Source organism: Molothrus aeneus, chromosome 16, assembly GCF_037042795.1.
Source record: "Molothrus aeneus isolate 106 chromosome 16, BPBGC_Maene_1.0, whole genome shotgun sequence".
Taxonomy (NCBI): Eukaryota; Metazoa; Chordata; class Aves; order Passeriformes; family Icteridae; genus Molothrus; species Molothrus aeneus.
In genome coordinates this window covers 2257552-2279503 of record NC_089661.1, presented here as the reverse complement: position 1 = coordinate 2279503, position 21952 = coordinate 2257552, and the positions used below count along the sequence as shown (strand labels likewise).

The window sequence follows — 21952 nt, the reverse complement described above, 5'->3', positions numbered from 1 at the left end:
CAGAGGTTGAAATTCCTCTTCATGCACTCTCGGCACCAGTGGAAAAGCAGCTGCAGTCCTGCCCATGCATTGCTCATACTTACAGCTTAAACATTGCCTTCTACTCAAAAGAACAAAGATAAAATGTCAGGAATTCACAGTTTTTATTCTCTTCCTTATGCCCACCCATCTTCCCCTGCCATCGATGTCAATGACTCAAAGTCCTCATCGTACGGTAGCCTTTGCCAGCGCGGCACTCAAAGGGTTAACAAACCACGGCTTCTTGGACAGATAAGACATAAGCTCATTCACCAGTAGGAACACGTGGACAGTTGGGTTTTGGATCACCTTAGGGTTTCCTGTAGCGATTCTTTGGGGTTTCGCCACAGCCAGTGACGTCGCAGGAGAGGACATTGGGCTTCTTCCCCAAGCCGATGCTTCCCAAGAGATCGGGAAGCTCACGGGTGATGGCCTTCTCGATCTTCTCTAGGAAACACCCTCCCATGTAGGAACACTGCTGAGATAGCAGCTTAAAACTGGTGATGGGATTGATGCCAAAGAAGTCCTTGTAAGCCTCACGGTTGGGGAGGTCAAATTTGCTGACATTGGTCTTTGCCAGAATGGATTTAAAGATATAGAACCTGTCAGGATCTTCCACAATGTCCCTGAACACCAGTTCTCCATCGCTAAAGAAGGTCATTTTGTCCTTGTAGGTCTGTAGATAGCGATCGACCAGCAGGGCGTGGATGCGCACCCGGATGGCGTGCTGGCGGATGAAGGCAATCTTGTTTTCCATCCTGTTCTCAATCACCTGGTTGAGATCTTCCAGGAGCGATATCTCTTCTTTGAGGAACAGGTCTCTGTGGGTTTCTGGATTGTAGTCATGGGGCCAGAAGGAGCTAACGTACACCCTGGGTGGCTCTGTGACGTTGATGAGAGGAGCCAAGCTCCAGAACAAGGCGCCATAGACTCTCATCAGCTCCTGGGTAGCCAGGCTGTCAGCTTTGTTCAGGATGATTCGGATCTGAGACTCGCGGCCCTTCAGCTGACGAAACAGCATCTCCAGCTCCAAGCCCACATCCAGCTTCGTGGGGTCAAAGACAACAAAGATGAGATCGGCTCTGTCAATGAACCACTGGCACACGTCGTTGAATGGGTAACCTTGAGGAGAGGAAACAGGGAAATCCAATGCAGGATGAGTCCCTTCACCAAGGGGATTGATAAATTGTGAGCCTGCTGTGCCTCAGTCCCCATTTGGTTGCATGGGTTGTGAGGCACAGCGAACTTCCCCTGTCGCCTAGAATATCTTTCTCACTTGTTAAAAACACTTTGGAGCTTCTTGGCACAAAAACCCATCCATGGGTGTCTGGGCCTGTGACTGCCTGTCTCTCTCACCCTTATCTCCAGACCCTCCTCCTCCCTGCTCCTGACCACAGGTTCCTGATGTTCCTGTGAGCAGATACTGAATCACAGGATCAGAGAGTCATTATGGTTGGGAAAGTCCTCTAAGACCGTTGAGTGCAACCATTCCCCCAGCACTGCCATGGCCACCAGTAAACCATGTCCCTAAGTGCCACATCCACACATCTTTTAAATCCTACCAAGGTATGGTGACTCCACCACTGTCCTGGGCAGCCTGTGCTGTGTCAGGACTCAATTGTGCTTCAGCCACCTTTGTCACCTCAGATCACCATAGCATCTTTTCTGGGGTCCCTTAGATGAACCCAGTGAACCCCTACCTCTTTCTTGCTGCTTGCGGTTTTCGATAATGCCCGGCGTGTCCACGAAGGTGACTCTCTCCAGCAGTTTGTGGGGGACCTCAATGCCTATCAGCTTCTCCAAGAAGTTCTGCCCAAACTTCTCCAGGGGCGAGAAGGAGCGGGCACTGTCAGCAGCCATCACGATGCCCTCGATGGTCTTCAGCTTGGGCCCGTGCATGATGACAGTGAACTCAGAGGTGGTGGGTTCTGCCCCTGTGCAGCAATGAGAGGAGCAGCAGAGGCATGAAATCCATGGCAGGCTATGGACACAACAGGGCTGGCCTGAGCCTGGGAGCATTGAGAGCATTGCGTGCTTCTCAAGAGATGCAGGGACAAGATGAACAGCATGAAATTCCTGCCCTGACTTCTCTTGGGAAGATGTCATGGGGTTGTTTTCTGTGGGGACTGGTTTCTCTGGAAATGGCCTGACTGTACAAGGTGTCATGGAGAACCATCTCCTGGGAGCCCTCATTACCACAGCACTGATCTGGCCATGGACATTTGCCCTTAGCTGTGAGATGACGTCTGTGGGAGCAGGGAGGAAGGAAAGGGAATGGCATTTCTCCTGGAAGGTTGAATGAGCTGGCTGCATGTGAGGAGGGATGGGGAGAAGAGAAAGGTGAGCTGCCCTTTTGACATGACTGCTGCTCACGGGTTTGGCACTGGGAGCTGTGAGCCCTGTGCTGCAGGATGAGGATTTTGTGGGAGAGATGCTCTCCTCCACCCTTGGAAGGGTGGACAGGCTGTGATGGGGAACTCTCCCTCCGTGGCACCACAGCCAGGTGTCATGGACAGATCCAACCTCCTGGCTGTAAGGAGGGATTGAAGACACACGGCTGGGAATTGCTGACTGCAGGGATGTGGAAATGCAGGTGTTGGCACCCCCTTGGCAAAGCAGTGAGTGTGGTACCTGTGTAGAGCTGGTAGGGAGTGTTGTCCAGCCCCAGGAGGTAGTTTATCATGGAAGATTTGCCGACGCTCCACGGTCCCAGGAATAGCACCATAGGCTTGGAAGTGATCTCCCCATCTGCGGAGAGGGGAAATAACAAGAGGAAGTGAAGGAACAATAGCCGTCGCCGCCGTGCGATTAACTCGCGGCTGTAACGAGCATCCCATGTGAGCGGCGCGGTGCTGCTGCCGGGGAATCAGCCGCCCTGGGGCCACCAGCCATTCGCCAGCCAAGGCAGCGCCGCCGGCTGCGGGAGCGGGACGGCCCCGTGCTCTGCGGCAGAGCCCACCTCGCTGCCTCGCCACCTCCGAGCTTTAGCCCTTCTTAGACTACGGAGGACTGGAAGGTCTTTTAAGCCTTGTCTCGGTTTGTTTCTGATTTAGGCGGGTGAGTCTGGGGCTGGCTGCGGGCTGGGGGTGTTGTTTGAAGGCAGCCGCCGCAAAGCACGGGCCATGCCGAGGAGGGGCCATGCCGGGCCCCGTGCACAGGGAGCTGCCGTGGGTTCGGGAGCAGCGGCGCAGGGCATGAAAAGCGCGGTGCGAGCCTCGAGCCAGCTGCCTGCAAGCCTTTCCACCATGCCCTCGCAGGGACCTACCCCCGGGCCGTGCCTCCTGATCCTCCGGCAGAGCAGGAGGTCATTGATTGTGTGTGAGCTGGGTGTGAGGCTCAAGCTGGATTTGGGGAGGTCAAACAACCCCACTTTGGGCTTGGGGAAAAGCAAAAGGAGAGTGAACTATAGTCCCCATCCTGTGTTTTTCAAGTCACACAGTTCTCTCCACGAGGATGGTGACCTGTCCCCGTGCCATGCCATCAGTCCAGGAGGACAGAGGTCCCTGGACACACGCAGCCAGCGCCCCCAGGAGCAATCCCAGGTCAAACAGGACTCATGCAATCAGCTTGTGCCCACACTGCTCGACCCCCCAGCCCCCAGGAGCCCAGGTAGGCAGCCAGTGGAGCCAGAGGAGCCCAGGGCCTGTGCCAGCCCTCAAGCTGTGCCCGGGACACATGGGAGCCTGTGAGTCTGAAGCAGGACAAGAATAAACAGGACAAGAATGGAAGTAAAACTGGGTGAGTTCCCATTGGTGAAAACCAACCCCATCCTATGCTCAGGGTGGGAGAGAGTCCATCCTGTTGTTGCTAGCAGGAGTTCAGCCAGGGGATGGATGACACCAGAAGAGCTGGGAGCTGTTATCTCAGCTGGAGCAGAGCCTTCCCCCATGGCCCAAGGCAAGGAGATGCCCTGAGCAAGCTGTGCTGCCCCCAGCACCTTCTCTTCATCCCCATGCCTAAGGCAGAACTATTTTCCATGAGGTAGCTGAGAGCCCCTGATGCTCCATGGCTGCCACCCATGCAGGAGCCAGCAGCATTCCAGCAGGCCAGGGATCCATCTCCAAGGTGAGGAAAACCACAAAGCCCCCATAGTGCTGAGCTCCTGCCCCGAGGGTGCTGGAGGGCACTGCATGGCAGCTTCACACTGAACCCATCTGGCTGTGGGAGCAGGCACTGGGGAGAGCATTCCAACCTGCTCCTGCTGTACCTGCCCTTCACAGGCTCACTGTGTCACCTCTGGGGAAGGGAATGGGCTGGGACATCTCTCCATGAGGCACTGCTGCATCCATACAGCTCAGCCCTCCTTCACAAAGCAGGGCAGCACTTCTGAAGCAGGGGATGCATGGCTCTTCCTGTACCCTACTCCCTGCCTGGCAGCTGCAGGAATCCAGCCTTGTCTTCTCACATGGGACCAAAACAAGTGTTGAAACCTTGGCCTCTCATTATTAATCATTCCTCTGCCGCTCTGTCGCCGCTGCTCTGCTCTCTTGCCAGCTTTAATTAGGTTAGGATGGTTGTTATTATTACCATTATCCCTGTGATGTTGTGCCAGAGGTTTGGGGTGGGTCCCCATGTGCTCTTTCGTAACACATCCCTGGCCAGGTGTGACTGTGCGAATGTGGGCACCTGTGAGCTCTGGCTTTGCTGCACGGAGCCAAGGTGGGCAGCGACGTGGGCAGCCCCCCTGGCTGGTCACTCACAGCCCCTCGAGCACCTCTGTGCTCCCCACGGGCTGTGTGGGCAGTGCCAGGCACTGCAACTCTGCAGGAAGCGCAGGAGCAGCAAGGATGTGAGGCCGGGTATGGATTTCCCTGCTGCTTGCCCAGAGGGTGGGAGAGGGGGAGCATCTCCCCCCCGGGAGGGTGCTGGCCTGGCATCTGTCCGTGCCACGTCCCCGTGCCATGTCTGTCAGCAGCAGTTCGGCTCAGCCTGACGGCCCGGACAGCGGGAAGGAGCCGGGGCTCGCTGCCGGCCGGGCGGGGATGGCGGCAGCTCCATCACAGCGGCTCTCTCCAGCCACCCTGTGGCTGCTCGCTCTCAGCTCAAGCTCAGACGAGCCTCAAGCTCATCCCTCCGCAGAGCCTGGGTCTGCTTGGGCTACTCAGCTCTGGGCATAGGAGCAGTTCTGCTGTCCAAGTAGTTTTGTTTCCTAGAGCAGTGGCGTTCTGTGAGGTTTTGCCATGTGGCAGTGCCAGGCTGCCCTCGGTTGGAAGCACTGCTGCTCTGGGGTGGAGAAGAGGCAGCTCTGGGGAGAACTTAGAGCCCCTTTCAGTGACTAAAGAAGATCCAAGAGAGCTGGAGAGGGACTTTGGATGAGGGTCTGGAGTGACAAGGCACAGGGAAATGGCCTCACACTGAGAAAGGGCAGGGTTAGATGGGATTTAGGAAGAAATTCTTCCTTGTGATGGTGGGGAGGCCTTGGCTCAGGTTGCCCAGAGAAGCTGTGGAAATTCTTCCCTGTGAGGGTGCAGAGGCCATGGCTCAGGTTGCCCAGAGAAACTGTGGCTGCCCCTGGATCCATTGAATTGTCCAAGGCCAAGTTGGATGGGTCTTGGAGCAGCCTGGGATTAGGGAAAGGTGTTCCTGTTCATGGCAGAGGGTGGAAGTGGGTGGGCTTTAAGGTCCTTTGCAACCCAAATCATTCCATAGTTCTATGATTAATCCTGGGCAAGGCCTTGTCCCCTTGTCCTCAAGCCCAGCAGATGTGCCTGGTGTGGCCTCTCCCCCAAGTGCAAGTCTGTCCTGAGGATGCTGAGCAAAGCAGAGGACCTAGCAAAACCTCCTTCCTCTCCTGGTTCCTACTGAGCCATGGGCACCAAGCTTTTCTTTGTCCTCAAGCCACCCAGGAAGGCTGGAACACCTGGGGACACTCCCAGCATCACCCACACTTCTGTCCCCCCCCGTGCCACAAACACCAGCGGCCACGTGCCCACGGCACGGATCCAGCAACCCCTTGGAGGGGGCACCCCTTGCTCCCAAAGCTTCCAAATCCATGAGTACCCTGACAACACACGTGCCCACAGATGGAGAGACCAGCCCACGTGGCTGAGCCAGCCTGTGCCTCCCCCGTGTGCCCCCCAGCCTGTGCCCACCCTGGCAGCACGTGTGCGAGCGCCTGAGCCCGAGATGAGATAAGGCAGCTATCGGAATATGCTATAAATAGCCCCAGCCCTCTGCACTGCTGCCACACTGGCACTGCAGGGAGCCAGAGGCTCTCCTGGCACCAGCAGGGCTCGGTGTGGCCGTGCCCAAGGGAGCCTGGCTTGGCAGGGTGTGGCAGCGTGGCCGTGGGGCAGGACAGCAGGGACACAAGATGGGATTTCCCTGCGGGAACATTGTTCCTGTGGCTGAGCACCAGGCCCAGGGGAAGGGCTGGGTGTTGGCTGGCATTTCTTGGACTGTCTCCCATCTCCTGATCCTCCTGGGGGACCTGGCAGCACACCCTGAGCAGGATAGGCAGGGAGAGGAGCCAGCTCGGGCTTCAGCTGGGCAGGGGCCAGCCCGTGTTACTGGGACAGCTGCTGTGGGATCAGGGGTGGACATTCAGGAAAGTTTCTCACGTAGGAGGGTGAAGGGTGGGAAGAGATCCCCTCTATAGGATGAGCTATCATCTGGGCTCCTCCAGTTCATGCCATGGGTGAGAGATCAACCTAAAGGTCCAACACATACAATCATGGAATACTTTAGGTTGGAAAAGCCTTCTAAGATGACCAATTCTAAATGTTCCTGCAGCACTGCCAAGGCCACCATTAACTCACGTCCCCAAGTGCCATATCCAGAGGGTTTTTAAATCCCCCTGGGATTAGGGACTCCACCACTGCCCTGGGCAGCTATGGCAGGGGCCTGACAGCCCTTTCTCTGAAGAAATTTTCCCAATATATTCAGGCTTCCTCAGGCAAAACTTGAGGCCATTTCTTCTTGTCGTGTCCCTTGTTCCCTGGGACGGTCCCTACCTGGCTCCACCCTCCTGTCAGGGAGTTGAGAGTGAGAAGGTCCCCCGAGCCTCCCTTTCTCCAGACTGAGCCCCCATCTCCCTCTCACAGGACTACCAGAAGCACCTTTGAACCCTGGCCAGAGGAATATTCTGCCTCTCAGTCTTAAACCAAGAGGGAAAGGTGTCAGAGCCTGTGCAAGGTGAGGATTGGAGGGAAGGGCGCTGTCGGGACACACAGAGTCAGGCTGGGACAAGTGCGGGCTCTGGAGGGGCTGGGGACACTGTCCCGGCGGGGATGGCGGGTACAGCCCTGCTCGGTGCCTGGGCAGTGCGGCCGCATTCCCCGGGAGCCCGGGGAAGCCGCGGGGCAGCGCAGAGCGCAGGCAGTGCCGGCAGCATGCAGGGAGCAGGCGGCGATACCAACCTGTGGCCGAGGAGCCCAGGGTGCGTCCGGGGTAAGCTGTTAGCGAGGGACACGGGGAGAGAGAAAAGGAACCGTGAGTCCGAGGAGGGATGCGACAGCCCGGGAGTGGTCCACGACAAGGAGGGAACCGATGGCCACATTCCCAGCAGGAGACGAGGAGTTACAGCCTGGGAGCAGCTTGCAGCTCCCAGGACAAGCACTGAACCCCTGTCTGCCCTGCAGGGCGGGGATGTGGCTCGGGGTGCTCTGCATCCCAGCTCCTGCTCTGTGGGGTTGTTGCCTTCCCTGGCATCACCCACAGAGCACGCGGAGCCCAACAAGCCAGGGTTAGACAGCCACCAACCCAGCAAGTGTCCTGACAACCCCGGTGACAGGGTCACCTGGACCCAGCCCCTGTGGCTGGTGATGGCATCTGGGAGGTCATTCCCTATACAGGGACACTTGCTAATTAGCATACATCAGTAATTAGGGTCACCAGCATGCACCACAACCTGGTGTGACCTCACAGCAAGCTTTCCATGGCTGGACTGGGAGAATCTCTCACCCTCAGCTAGAGATAGCCCCTCCAAGCACAGAGTTGGACCCAGCCAGAGCATGACTGCATCCACGTGGGATGGCAGAGCAGAGAGGCAGGAGGGTGGCAGGCAGGGAGAAGGAAATGGCATCTGCCAGGCTGAAGCAGAGGGTGTGTGGGAGCTTTCTGAGATGCACCCTGACAAGTCAGAATTGATGGTGACAGCCACAGCTCCCACAGGACTCCATGGGAGTTTTCACATGTTGCGGGGAGCAGAGGAGCTCTTTGGATTACACTGCAGTGAGAGGAGCTGATGGGAAGAGAGACAAAATGGAAGGCTGCCACATAATGGAGGGGCCAGGGTGCTTGCCACGGCACCCCTCTATATTGGTTTACACCTCCAAAGGTCACACATATTCCATGACAGGCCTGCCCCAAAGCTCCCCCAGCTGTCCTGCTGCTCCCAGCCAGCTGAGCCGGCAGCTCTGTACCCTCCAGCCTCCCCCCACCACGGAGAGGGGGCACAGGGGGGAGCTGGGAGCACCTCCCAGCCTGCAGGGACAGCACTGATGGAATGAACCCGCCTGGGACACGGGCACTGTGCAGGGGAAGTGTTGAGAAGGCTTCCTGAGCTCCACCATGTCCTCACCTGCCCTCCAAGGTCAAGAGAGTTCCCTGGGCCAACCCTGGAACTAATGTGCAGGTTTCTCTGATTACACTGCTAATGAGGGCTGGGGAAAGCTGGATCTGTGGGTATGAAAGGCAAACTGCTGAGCTGTAGGTTTCCAGACAGGGCTGTGCATGCCAGGGTATGGCTGGGCTGTCAGAGATCATTCAAGAAGTTTGGTGTCTAAATTTTTTGGAGGGGAGCATGGCCAGGGTGTCTCACAGCTGAGACAAGGACTGGAGGCAGTGCAGCATCCCTGTGCCCTTCCCTGGGGGCCAGTGGGTTGCCAGATCCAGGGTCACAGCACTGTGAGGGTGCCCTGTAGGACACAGCAGGGTGTGCTGGGAGCTGACCTGGGGACTGTTAGCCAGAGGGGTGGCTGTTCCTCACAGTGAGGTGGAACAGACCATAGAGTGTTGAGGTGAGGCCAGGAGGAACACCAGGACCTGCTGTCTGAGGTGAGTCTTGCTCAGGAGCTGGGTTTGAAAGAGGCTGGGAAAACACCAGGGTGAATGGTGAACCTCAGGAGCTGAGAAAGCCAACAGGAGCCTGGGGAACACAAACATTTGTTTCCTCCCAAAAAGGGAGCAGGGAGGTGGCTGCTTGGGCATGGGATGGATTAAGGGTAGGGCAGGACATCCTAAGGGCTGGAAACTGTAGCTGGGGACTACATGCTCTGGCTGTGAACAGCAAAGGGGGGTTAGAGCCCACCAGCTGCCCTGTAACCCCAAACATCCTCCTGAACTGTGGCCCAGGTTGAACTGACAGAAAACATCAAACACCAGAGCAGCTTGGAGAGGAAGTTGGGGTGCTGCCAGGGGACAGGCCAGGAGGCGTGGGGTGACAATTAGGACATGTTGTAAACCTCAATTACCCTCCCACAGGGTAACTTCCCTGTGCTCCACACTGGCTCTACACTGGAGATGGCCTGGCAGGGTAGGGAGATGTCCAAGCCTGCTTAGAGAATGTCTGACTCAGACTTAGGAGCTGCAGGAGGGATGCCTGGAAAGCCAGAGTTCTGCTCTACAGGGATGTGCCCCAGCTGAGTGTGGGCCCTGTGTGCTGGTGGAGTAAGGCCAGCTGTAAAAGGAAGATCTGTGGGGAGGGTATATCCCACAGATATACCCTCACCCCAGGGTGCATCCCAGTCCTGCCTCAATAGAAGGGAGGGCATGGCTCCAGGAGGGTGGGCCTGGACACCTGGGGAGGCAGGCAGAGCTGCAGGACAAGGAGGACAACTTCAGAACCTTGGCAGAAGGGTGACATGGGCACAAAGTCCTGGGACACTGGCAGCAGGGACTCCAGCAGCACCTGGATACTCAGGAGACATCTGGCCCTGGCTCCTGTGCTTGAATAGATACTCAGAGGAGAATTACTGCAGTGAACAAGGAAGTCAGACATGGGTTTGAGCCATCTGTGCTTGGAAAATGAGGCTGCTTGTGTTTCTTGGGTCACAAGAACTTCCTGTGTCTTGTGAGCATCTTGGGACAGTGCTGCACTTTCCTCTTCTGGAGGGACACATGTGTGACCTGGCTCAGCCCACACCATGCCAGGGGCCACAGGGACCCGCTCACCCCATCCATTGTGTCTGAGATTGCCAAGGGCTGGAAACTCCAACTCTCAGGATGAGTGAAGGCTGTGGAGCTTGAGGAATACCCTGCCCACATGGCTGTGTCCTGTACCCAGCAGGAAGGATGCCAGCTCCTGCCACCCCCAGGAAGCTCATCCCCAGCCTTGAGAGGTCCTGAGCTTCCTTGCCAAGCCTGTTTCATTGGGCCATGATCTGTGCTTGGCAGGGGTACAGGGCATTGATGCTGAGCAGGTGGGAGACCCGAGGCAGGCAGGGCTCAGTGCTCAGCCCACACAGATGGCCCTGACAGCAGATGGGCTGAGGCAGAGGCAGGAATTCCTGCTGCTGGGTTCACTAGGGCATGGCCTCTAAGCCCAGCATGTTCATGGACTCCCTGGGAAGCACTAAAGGAGGACACACAGTCCAAGGCTGCCCATGATCTGCTCTCTGTGCTGTTATCTGCATCCCAAGGACCTGCTGGTGCTGGAGACCCCAGTGCCTGTGGCATTACCTGTGATCTCGTGCTGCCTCAGCTCGTTGTATCTGTAGGAGTGTTCCAGGGGCTTGATGGAGGAGTGGTAGATCTTCCTCAGCCGCTGCAATACTCCTGGGGGGCAAAGCATGGGGGCAGGTGAGAGGCAAGCCCCACCAGGCTGGGTGAGACCCTCCTGGGGCCATGCAGGTCCCAAAGGTGGCCCAGTCATGGATCAAGGGACTTGGTTTACAGCTGAAATATCGGCCAAACTGATCCCAGCCACATTTTGCCCAGAGGAGTTGTGGCTGCCCCTGAATCCCTGGAAGTGTCCAAGGCCAGGTTGGACAGGGCTTGGAGCAACCTGGTCTATGGAAAATGTCCTGCTCATGGCAGAGGGGTGGGATGAGATGGTCTTCACCGTCTCTCCCAGTCCAAACTGTTCTAGGATTTTGATGCTTCTCCCCTGCTAGTGTTTCCAGCTGAGCACTGTCCCCATCTGCTCCCAGCAGCTGATGGGAGGAGCACCTTTCCTAAGTGCTGTTTAGCACTCAACACCCACGATCCCAAAAAGCCCTCCACCCTGGTGCCAGGGCCCCTGGCATGGCCCCTGAGCTGCTTGCTAGAAGAAAGGAGGAGCTTTTTCCACAGTATCTCTTATCACTGCCTTTCCAGCCCAAACTGCCAGCAGGGCCAGCAGAAACAAACCTTAGAGTAGCAAAACCAAATATGTAATTGGAATAAAAATCCCAACCCTTTGTCACAAGTTGCTCCAGGTTTCTTTGAGCAAGGATGTGCCTGATTCACTGTCTGCATCTTCCAGCCTCTATACCCTCCTAATTCTTGTATGCCCTTGGTGATGTCCTTAAAATACCTAAACTACATTAACCCAAGACCAACCAAAGGGCTCTTACTGAAGATCTGGCATTACTAGACATGCAAGAAGCAAGGTTAAAATCAAAACACAAGAGAAGGAAAATCCTGTCCATGGTCTTAGTGCAGGGCATGCGTGGCCTCCTCACCTGAGACGTCATCGGCAGGTTTCTCCTCATTGAGCTTCAGGGTGCTCTCCAAGTGGGACCGGTCGCGCTTGGTCGGCTCGCTGGCATCTTCAACCTCTTCTGGAGGAGAAAACAAGGAGACCTGTTACTGCTGGAGGGGGGAACCCACCCAAGAGCTCACACAAGCGACTGCCAGGGAGAGGGCACGGGGAGCACACACACCCCGAGCCTGCGGCACGCCATGCCCACGGCAGCCGCTGTCACCCTTCGCGTGCCACGTGCTTTCCCTTTAGCACAGGCTCCTGGAGGCTGCCAGGGCTGTGGCTGCTGGGGGAAGCGTCATGGGCAACTGCTTGGCTCCGAGGAGGGGCTGGCTGCTCGTGGGGAATGCAAAGGATGTGCCTGGAAGCGGCTCCCGGGGTTGGGATGTAGCACGAGCACACGGCAGCTGCTGCCCAGTGGGGCCCTGGTGCTTCCCCCGGCAGCTGCGGCTCCGCGGGCTCGGCCTCGGCTGCAGGCTGGGTGCTACTGTCTCTCTGGCTGCCCGCTCCCCCAGAAACCTGCAGGGTCAGCTGGAGACGTGGGGTCCCAGGCTGGGGCTGCCTCTGGCTCTTGGGGGACAGGCCAGCCTGCCCCACCTTTGCCAGTGGGGTTGTTCCCTCCCAGTTCTCCCACCTCTGTCCCCATGTTCCCCTGCCCTCTGCACAGCACCCTGTCCCTCATGGCTCCATGCCAGGCATGAGGAGCATGAGGCAGCTGCCTCCACTGGGGAAGGTGCCCCACTGTCCCCAAAACAGGGAGACAGGGGTGTCCTTGCCATGGAGGTGCTGGCACACCAGGAGCTTCCAAGAGCTTTTTGATATGGGAAGCTGGGTTGGACTTTAGCGGGGGCCTGGGGACAGCAGGATCAAGCAGGGCACCACTAAGCCCTGAGACTGTGTTGAGCATCTACTGAGTGTTGGGCTGAGGAAGACCTTTTGACTTGCCAAGTGAAGACACAGAGACCAAACTGGGTTTGTCTTTTGGGTAAAATGGGAGGCTCTTTGAGCTGGGATATTACAGATGAAAACAACAAAAATACTAATCTGGGTCCAAAGGTCGCTGCCCAACCTGTGGGCCAAAGTCTACAAATAATTCTAGGAAATCGTGGTGGGGGGTGTCCCCTTTCCCCTAGTTAGCCTTTCACTGATTGAGCGGGGCTGGTGCCTCAGCAGCTCATTGGCCTGGATTAGTTCTTCACACCTTCCCTACGAGCCAAGAACTGGTGGAGAGGAGCCCCACAATCCTGGGAGCCCCACAATCCCAGGAGCATCCTGCCCCTGCACAAGCCGAGGGCCCGGAGGACTCTGCGGGTGGTGGATAAAGAGTCTTTAAGAGATCTGCGAGTGCTGAAAGGGGCCTGGAGGTTAAACATTTTATCCATGTCCACATCCCTGAGGAGAAATCATGGACTTGGAGTGGAGAGAGGGGAACATCAGTCAGTGTTGGCACCACTGCGATGAGTGCCCGCGTGTTGGGCATCCTGCTGCAGCCTCGCTGCCCACGCCGGGCGCTGTTAGGGCGGGCAGAGAAGCAGAAGCGTTAGGAGAGGGCCATGCACTAGGTCAGGTTTAATGTGCCAAGCTCAGCTCCGCTGGGTTGATGGGAGGTCACTCCTGCTGCTACAGCACACCCACAAGAAAAGACTCCAACCTATCTGGCTGTGCTGGGTCTCGGTGGTGCTGGGGACCTCTGTTCCTGCCAGTGGGGTCTTGTCTGCAGGGGGGTCTGCTGCTGCTGCTGCTGGGGGGTTTTCTGCCCCTGCAGGGGGGTCTGCTGCTGCTGGAGGGTCTTCCTCTGCTGTTGGTGGGTCTTCTGTTACTGGTGGGTCTTCTTTTGCTGGTGGATCTTCCACCATTGGTGGGTTTTCCACTGCTGCTGGCAGGTCTTCTGCTGGTGGTGGGTCTTCCACTGCTGCTGGTGGGTCTTCTGCTGCATCCCCACAGGGTGGGTGATGGCAGCTGGCAGGGCCATCCCTGGCTTCTCCTGTGCCAGCAGCTGCTGCTTTGCTGTGGTTCTTTGTGTTGGAAGTGCCAGCTGCTTCCTTATCATTCTCTCCAGATTCATTCTCTGGCCTGTCACCATCTTCATCAGAGTCTTTCTCCTCCTCAGACTCTCCCTCTTCAGACTCTTCCTTGCCTCCATCTACCTCAGACTCCCCATGTTCACCTTCCTCAGACTCTCCTTGCTCATCATCTTCCTCTGAGCTCTGCTCATCCCTTTCCTCCTCTCCCTCAGGAGCAGATGCTGCTCTTGGCTCCTCTGTTTGCTCTTCCCCTGGCTGCCCTTCCTCCTCAGAGCCTCCTTGCTCTGTGCCAGGCTCCTCATCCTCCTGGGCATGGATGTCATCTTGTGTGCCAGGCCCATGGTTCCCTCCACGATGAGCTGCCATGGATTCCTCCCCTGAGCTCTGTTCTTCCTGGCCCTGCTCCTTGCTGCTCTCCTCTGTCTGGCTGTCCCCTGGCCCCAGGCCCCTCCTCAGGCTGCCCACCGGCTCTTTCTCCCCCTCTCCGTGTCCCTCCTCGGTGACACCAGGCACGGAGGCACTGGCAGTGCCTTGCTCCTCCTCGGGGCTGCCATCATGTGCCTTCTCCTGCAGCGGGGGCTCCGTGCCAGGCGGGGGGCTCTGGGCAGCACCGTGCCCATGGCCCGTGCTGGGGGCGCGCGGCTCTAAACGATGAGAACAGCTCAGTCAGTCCCACACCTGCCAGGGCCCTGAGGGGCGAGCTGTGGCTCTACCAAGAGGTTTAAACTCTTCCCTAAGCCTTCTCCAGCTCCAGCTCCATTTTCTGTCCCTGTCGCAAGAAGTTGGGTGCAAAGATGTTTGTGGGGGGAAAGCGGAGCTGGCAGGGGCTCTATAGCTCCACCAGCCCTGGCTGCCTGGCACTGGGGCTGCTGCCCACCCCAAAGCACTGCAGGAAGGTGGCAAAGCTGTCCTAAAGATGGGGAAAGGAGTAAAAATGGCAAATTTTGAGGGGCTGTGGGCACTTGGCAGGTTAAAAGGGTCCTTCCCCAGCCCTGACTCGAGAGAGCATCACACCAGCCAAGGTGGGCGGTGAAGTGAGGGGGAGGAGGAGGAGGAAGGGGCTTCCTGGCATGAGGGGCTGCCCAGCATGGGATCCTGCCTAACTCTGGCCATGGGGCTTGGGAGCTATTTATTGTAAGTGTCCCTTCACTAGGAAAGCATGTGCCACGCCGTGCTGCTGCTGGGGACACAATGAATGTGTTCTGTGGCCCAGGAGAATCCGTCCGTATTTTCCATAGGCTCCAACTGCAATTTAACATCAGTCAGCGGGTGCCAAAAATAAAAGATCACGGCTATACTGTCTCCGTTACAAACAGTTGCTGCTAGTCTAAATAATCCCCCCAAACATCTCATGCCAGGGGAGCGTTTCAGAGGAAAATAATTCCTTTGTACTCCAGCTGGCAGGCAGAAGCCAAGCAGGAAAAAAGGCCACCTCTATCCAGGCTGCAGGAGGAGAGGGGCATGGCCAGCCCTGTGCTCTGGCTCCTGCTCCATGTCCATGCAGGAGCCACAGGACTGTGTCCTGCAGGACTTTGCCAAAATTGGAGCTCACTGGGTTTGGCCACAGGGCCTGTGGTGGCCGAGCACAGGAGGAGCTGGGCTGGGGTCAGTGTGGGGCCAGCCCCAGACCCCTCAGCCCAGTTTGCCCTGGGGATGCCAGGGGGTGGTTTTACCTCCATGGCACTGGGGCTGCTGGAGCTGTGGGCTGGGATCAGGTCGCATTGGGAGGCTCATGCCATGCCAGCAGCAGGCATTGGGGAGGACAGGCTGCCCCCAGCCTGCCCTCATTGCCAGTGGCTCTTGGTTCCCGGGCAGAGCAGAGCTGCAGCCGCTGCCACAGCCCCTCACCCTGCCCAAATGGGATGCACAGGTCACGCTTGCTCTGGCCTCGCTGACCTCCCTGTCCTCTGCTGGCAGCAGCTCACAGGTGCCTCCAGGCGCCCAGCTCAGCTCCCAAATGGAGGCAGATGGCTGTGGGCAACTCCCACACCCCTCCCTTCCACCCTGGTCCTTCAGGTCACCTTCCTGAAGACCCCTGGGACCCTGCAGGAGCCTCTTGAATGGAAATATTTATATTTGACCTGCAAAGCCCTGAGTGGCTGGGGCTAACATGGCCCTGCCTGGCCCGGTGGCCTGGGAACCAGCCTGAGTCATTAGAGGGTTCCCTCAGCTGATGGGAGCAGGGACATTCTCAGTTTGGCCCCAGAATAGCTGGTGACCTGGAAAGCTGGGAGAGGAGTGATGGTCAAAGCAGAGGAGGAGGGCAGGACCAGGCAGAGGAGACCCTGAGAGTCCTCAGGGCTTTGTCTGGGGTCTGTGTGCCCCCTCTGACCCATCACCCACCATGGCCTGGCACAACAGCAATGCCAGTGCCCACCACGAGCCATCCCTCGAGGAAAAGGGGAAATATCCCCCCGGCACTCAGATGGGGATGTCCCTGCCCCGTGCTGCTCACGGGCTTCATTTCCTATGACCTTCAAGGTCTGACAGAAAGTCCCTGTCCCCTCTCCACCTCCTTCTCCCTGTTTCCCCTACATGGTCGCCCGATCCACGGTGAATTGTGCTGACCTGCACAAGGCGGGCCGATGAGTGCAAAATGGGCCGAAGGTTACGGGCTTAACACCCTCCGGAGGCTAAAAATACAGCACGGCAACTGTACGGGGCAGCGGGAGGAGCAGCCCCGCAGCCCAGCCCAGGGTGACGTCCCCACCTGGGGGCCCCCGTGGGTGTAAAATGACACCGGGGCTCCCCGTGTTCACACCTTGCATTGTGCCAAGCAGATGGGTGGCGTCGGAGAGGAGACCTCGCCCTTTTCCCCTCGGGGACTTGACCTCCCTGCGAGTTCCTGGCTTGAATTGCCCCTGCCACCCCTTTCTGGTGCTGGGAGTTTTATGAGCTGCCAGGGGACGCTTTTTCAGGAGGTGACAGCGGGCATGGAGACGCCAGGGCGCGGTGCTGGGTGCCACAGGATGCCGTGGCAGGTTTGCACCCAGAACAGCCTGTGCGGGAAGGAGGGGCAGGGCTGAACATCGCGGTGTCCCCTCCATCCCTGCACGGGATCGAACAGAACAGCAGCGACCTGACGGCAAAACGGGTCCTCCAGGAGGACGGTGAGAAGGGACAGATGGGCACAGGTGGCCCTGGAGGGACACTCTCCCCCTCCAGCAGAAACCGGAGCCGTGAGCGTGGGGCCGGCGATGGCAGGGCTGCGGGGATGGCTTTTCACACGCCCCCTTCCCTGCCCAGATCCCCAGCCCTGATTCCCTGGAGGTTTTATCCACTGGCTCCTGCAAGTCCTGTGCTCCCTGTGTCCTCCCGGGGGGGTCTTGGTGGGATCTTGTATCCCAAATACCCAACCCTGCCTTTGTTCTGGCAAAGTCCTTTAAAACCTCATGGAAACTGACTGGACACACAGGAGCTGTCAGGGAGTTCCTGGGATTTTCCAGCTGGCCCTGATGCTGACCCCACCTTTCCTGTGAGACCCCTTTTGAGGGTGATGTCCCTTCCCTCCCATGGCCCTCGCTCAGGGCCATCCCCCCAGGCTCCTCCAGCCCAGCACTCAGAGCAGGGGGAGCCCGGCTCCAGCTCCACTTGGGGCCAACACCTTCAGAGGGAAGTGACCCACGAGGGTTCAAGCAGCCCAGAGGACACAAGCACAAGGATGGCGCTGAAGATGGGGTTGGCTCTCCAGACCTTTGTGCACCCCAAAACCCAGGATGCCCAGACACATCATCAGACACATCATCCCAGAAGCTTCGTGATCCCAAAAATCCAGCATAAAGCAAATATATTCCTGGTTTTCAATGCAGAGGGAGGTCTGGGAAACAGTTTTGTCAAACTAACTTGACCTCATTTGTACAGAAAATTTTAGGATTAGTTTAAAAAAGTTATGTAGTGATTAGATTTCTGTAAATGGTTGCATAGAACCATACAATATTTTTATTAATACATGGTAAAGAAACATCACCAGGAGCTACCAAATGGGTTAAAACCAGGCTTGGAGCTTTCTGAATAGAGATTAAAATAGGGAATCACTGCTGCAGGGTGTTTCTTCCACTGTCTCCCCACTCTCAAGGTCTGTAAGGGACCCTGAACCCTGACTTGCAGAAGACACAAAGATGAGGAAGGTGGGAGATGAAGCACCTGCTGCTTCCTGGCTGAGGAGATCTGGGTCCATCAGTGAGCAGAGGGCCAGGAAACGTCAGGTATTTTGGCACAGGCAGATGTCACTCTGTACATCGAGGAACATCCACCTCTGGTGTCCCTTGCAGCTTGGGGGAGTGCTGGGGGACCCAGGGGACCTGCTGTGGCATGGCTGGGGCTGGAAGAGCTCCTTCTTCCAGAGGAAGGGCATCCAAGAGCTTTCACTGTTCCTGGCCTCCAGCCATGGGAGGCTTCACCAACCCACCCCAGGGATGTCCCCTGAGGGACACCCTCTGTCCATTCAAGGCCAGACCTCTGGCTCCCCATCCCTCCTTGGGTCATCCCAAGCATTCCTGGTCACCCCTTGGACTTGCCAGCCTGGATTCTAATGCCTGATGTCCCACAAGATCCTCAAGCCCATGGGAATGTGGGGGCAGACCCTGCCTGGCCATGCTGAGCAGGGGGGGCCCAGCCCTGGGAGTGGCAGCACTGGTGACACCAGCACTGGTGACACCAGCACATGGACAGGGCCACACAGCTCTGAGCCCTTTTCTGCAGTGTACCCAGGGCTGTGTGACCCCAAGGGTGCCCAGCTGGCACCAGGGCCATGCTGCCACTGCCAGCACGCCCTCCTGGCTCGGGGTGCCTGTCCAAGCCTCCCCTGCCCCCCTGCAGCCCCCACCAGCACAGGAGCTCAGGGCTCCCTCCAGCAGGCACTAACAAGGGAAATGTCCCCATGAGCTGGAAATAGCTCAGTGGAGCCCTGCACAGCCCCGGGCTGCTGCTATTCCTGCAGAGCCCAGGGAACAGGCAATTCCAGAAGCAATCTGGTCGCCCTGACCCAGTGGCCAGGCTGGGATTTCACCAGCTCGGCGAGTGGGACACAGGGGAACGTGGCAAGAGTGTTGTCCTTGGGCATGGCACAGCCCTCCCAGCCTGGTGCCAGCCCACAGAGACCTGCTGGTACCTCTGTGCCACCAGGGCCATGCACAACCAAGGTCTCCTGGCCTTCCTGTCCTGCTGGATGTCACCTACACACTGAGATAAGGATGGCAGATGGAGAGGGCGTCACAGCAGAGCCAACCTGGCTGGCATCTGCCTTGCTTTGCTCAGCCAACACCTCGGGAGTAAGATGGGGCACCCAGAGGGACCAGGTTCTCCTTGGGGTGAGGCCCCAGCGGTGTGGCAGGGATGTAGGTGGCACAAGCACCCAGCACACCCGAGGCACCCCAAGCCCCTTTCTCACACACACCCAGTGGCAGTGCTGCCCATGGCTGTGCTGGTGCTGGAGCGTCGAACAAGTCCAGAGAGGTGTCCCTGGGACACAGAGTCCCCACCTCTGGGCAGGTTGGCTACTGTGGGGCCATTGGCCTGGGATGGTCAGGGTGGGTGTCCCCATGGCTGCTGTGCCCAGGGCCCTGAGCCCACACAAGGTGTCACAGTCCTGCTCCCAAGATGTTCTGGCCTGGGAGGTGGAGCTCACCCTAAAGTGACACATTCCAAGGTGGTGGAGAACACCCCAGGATGCCATGAGAACGTGGTGATGGAGCTCATCCTGAGGTGACACCTTCCAGAAAGGCAGGACAGGGACTCCCAGAAGCTGAGGCTGGCACAGACCCCTCTGCTGTCACCAGGAGGGGTCTGTGCCAGCCCTGCAGTGCCTTGCAGGAGGTCACCACTGTGCCAGGGCTTTCCCCAAGTCCTCTCTCAGCTCAGAGGCGGTGATGGCACAGCCTGGAATTGCCCTCCCACTCAAACCCATGATGGCTGCAGAGCCAAGGGATGCCCAGGGCAAAGTGCCTGGGCACTGCCCTGTAGCCCATTGCTGGTGGCCACAGGGGCCACCCAGCCTGGAAGGGACGGCTGGGCTCTGCCTGAGGTGTGAGTGTGCTCCCCTGGGCAGGAGCAGATGGAGACTGGGTGAGTGCCCTCACCATGAGCCACTGCCCAGCCCCACTGCTCCCTGCCAGGCTCCTGGCAACCCCGGGGAGCTTTGCCAGCCCCAGCCACGAGTGCAATGAGCTGTCTCAGAGGGGGCTGTAAGAGCACAGGCACAGGGCAACTCCCAGCCCCAGCCTCTGAGAATGGTGGCAGGGTCCTGGCGGCCCCAGGTGCCACTAAACCCAAGGAACCACACCTTGCTGTGATGTTCAATGAAGCCCCTGGTTGTCCACTGGACTTTCACCCCTTCTCTTCCCATGGGCACCTGCAGCCCCACAGCCCCATGGGATCCCCACAGCCCCACAGGCACCAACAGGGATTGAATGGGAAAAGTTGTCCCAAAAATGGAAAAATCATCCCCTCCAAGCCACTTCCTGCACCCCAAAGGAGCCAGGTCTGAGAGTTCAGCTTGGCACCAAAGGAAAAGCAAAACTCATCCTTGCAAATCCCACTGGTATCTGAGGAGCAGAAGCATGGGCAGGTGACATGCCACTGCTTAGAGCTTTTATGGAAACTCTCAGTACTGGGGTGAAATACGTGACCCTCAATAAACAGGTGACCCTCAATAAACCCTCAATAAACTTGGGGGACCCCTCAGAGATGGTCCTGGGGCTGCCAGACCCCCATGTGCCTCCTGGCCCCAGAGCCTCCTGTGGGATGGGGGATCCCAGTGCTGTGCTGTGCCAGTTCAGCCAAACCAAGACATGGGCTGGTGGTCTCAGACAAGCTCCTGATGTCCCACAAAGCCCCCAGCCCCGCTTGGAGCGGCACCAGCCACCATCCATGCCTGCAGAACACCTTCCAAACCCCTCTCCACAGACTGCACCCGCAGCCCCATGGAGGTCACCCCACCTCTGTCAGGGTGTGTCGCTGGCCCCAAACCCCATTCATTGCCGAGAATGGCCCAAGATGCCCTTAAAAGGCCAAAACTCGGCGGGGCCGGGGGTGCCGGGCGCTGGGAGGCGGCAGCTGCGGTGCCCGCGCGGGGCCGCGACGGTGGCCGGGGGGGTGCCGGGGCTCAGTGTCCCCTTACACGGCTGTTTCCATTCTTAGCAGCCCCGCTCCCGGCTGCGCGGCCGCCGGAGCCCGGCCAGGCAGAGAACCAGCCCAAATTAACTCAAGGGCAAGCAAGGGTACCAGCGATGCCGCGCCGCCCCGGGGACACCCGGCCGGGCAGCGCGGTGAGGAGCGGGGATGGCACAGCCCGGGGAAGGGGATCCGGGGTCCTCAGAGATCCCCAGCGCCCTGGCACCCCCCCCTCGCAGTCCCAAATCAAGGCACCACGGCAGCCACAGGTGACACTGCCTCAAGGCATGTCAGCGGCAGCGCGGCCCCTGTGCCCAGCGTGACTCTGTAAGAGGGACCCCAATCTGCACCTCCCGCCCTCCCCTCCTGTCCACAGCCCCCCAACACGTTTCCCTGCGCACTTTGGGGTGGCTCTGCAGCCTTGGAAAAGCTGCTGGGGAGCCCGGACTGCTGTGCCCCTGCCACCCTGTCCTGCTCCAGGGCTGGGCTCACTGGGCGCCCCAGGGCCTCTCTCAGTCCCACAGGCACCCACAATTCTGTCTGCAACCCTACAGGACCCCCACAGACCCCCACAGACCCACAGGTACCTGTAGCCCTACAGGCACCCAGAGTCCCAGAGGTGCTCACAGCCCCACAGGCAGCCCCAGCCAACAGGCACCCATGGCCCCACAGGCACCCCCTGTAGGTACCCACAGCCCCATAGGCACCTACTGCCCCCGGACACCCACGGCCCCATGGGCACCTGCAGCCCTACAGGGACCCCACAGCCCCTTGGGGTTCCCACAGCCCTTTAGGAACCCACAGCCCCCAAGAGCCTGCAGCCCCATGGGGACACCCAGCTCTGTGGGGACCCCCAGCCCCATGGGGACCTGCCAGCTCCGTGGGGTTGCCACAGTCCCGAGGGCACCCACAGCCCCATGGAGACCCCATAAGCCCGGGCACCCAGAGGCACCCACAGCCCCACAGAGTCCCCACAGCCCCAAGGGCACCCACAGCCCCACGGGGACCCCATAGCCCTGCCAGCCCCCCCAGCCTCGGGCACCCCCAGCCCCCGGGGTGCCCCCAGCCCGGTGTGTGGCCGTACCTGCGGTGCCGAGGAGCAGCAGCGAGGCCACGCAGCAGCAGAGCAGGTTGAGGCCCTTCATGGTGGCTGCCAGGAGCTCCCTGCCGCTCGCTG

General features: G+C 58.6%; 1 protein-coding gene across 1 annotated transcript; it reads right to left on the bottom strand.

The window, feature by feature from the left end:
- Positions 1 to 328: 328 nt before the first annotated feature.
- Positions 329 to 21920, bottom strand: SRL (sarcalumenin). Its single transcript, XM_066561093.1, has 8 exons — positions 21860 to 21920; positions 13293 to 14309; positions 11622 to 11720; positions 10639 to 10734; positions 7377 to 7412; positions 2650 to 2766; positions 1719 to 1952; positions 329 to 1140 (listed from the first exon to the last, which is right to left on the bottom strand). Exons 1-8 carry the CDS (start codon positions 21918 to 21920, stop codon positions 329 to 331), a joined length of 2472 nt encoding a protein of 823 aa, XP_066417190.1.
- Between the last annotated feature and the right edge of the window lie 32 nt (positions 21921 to 21952).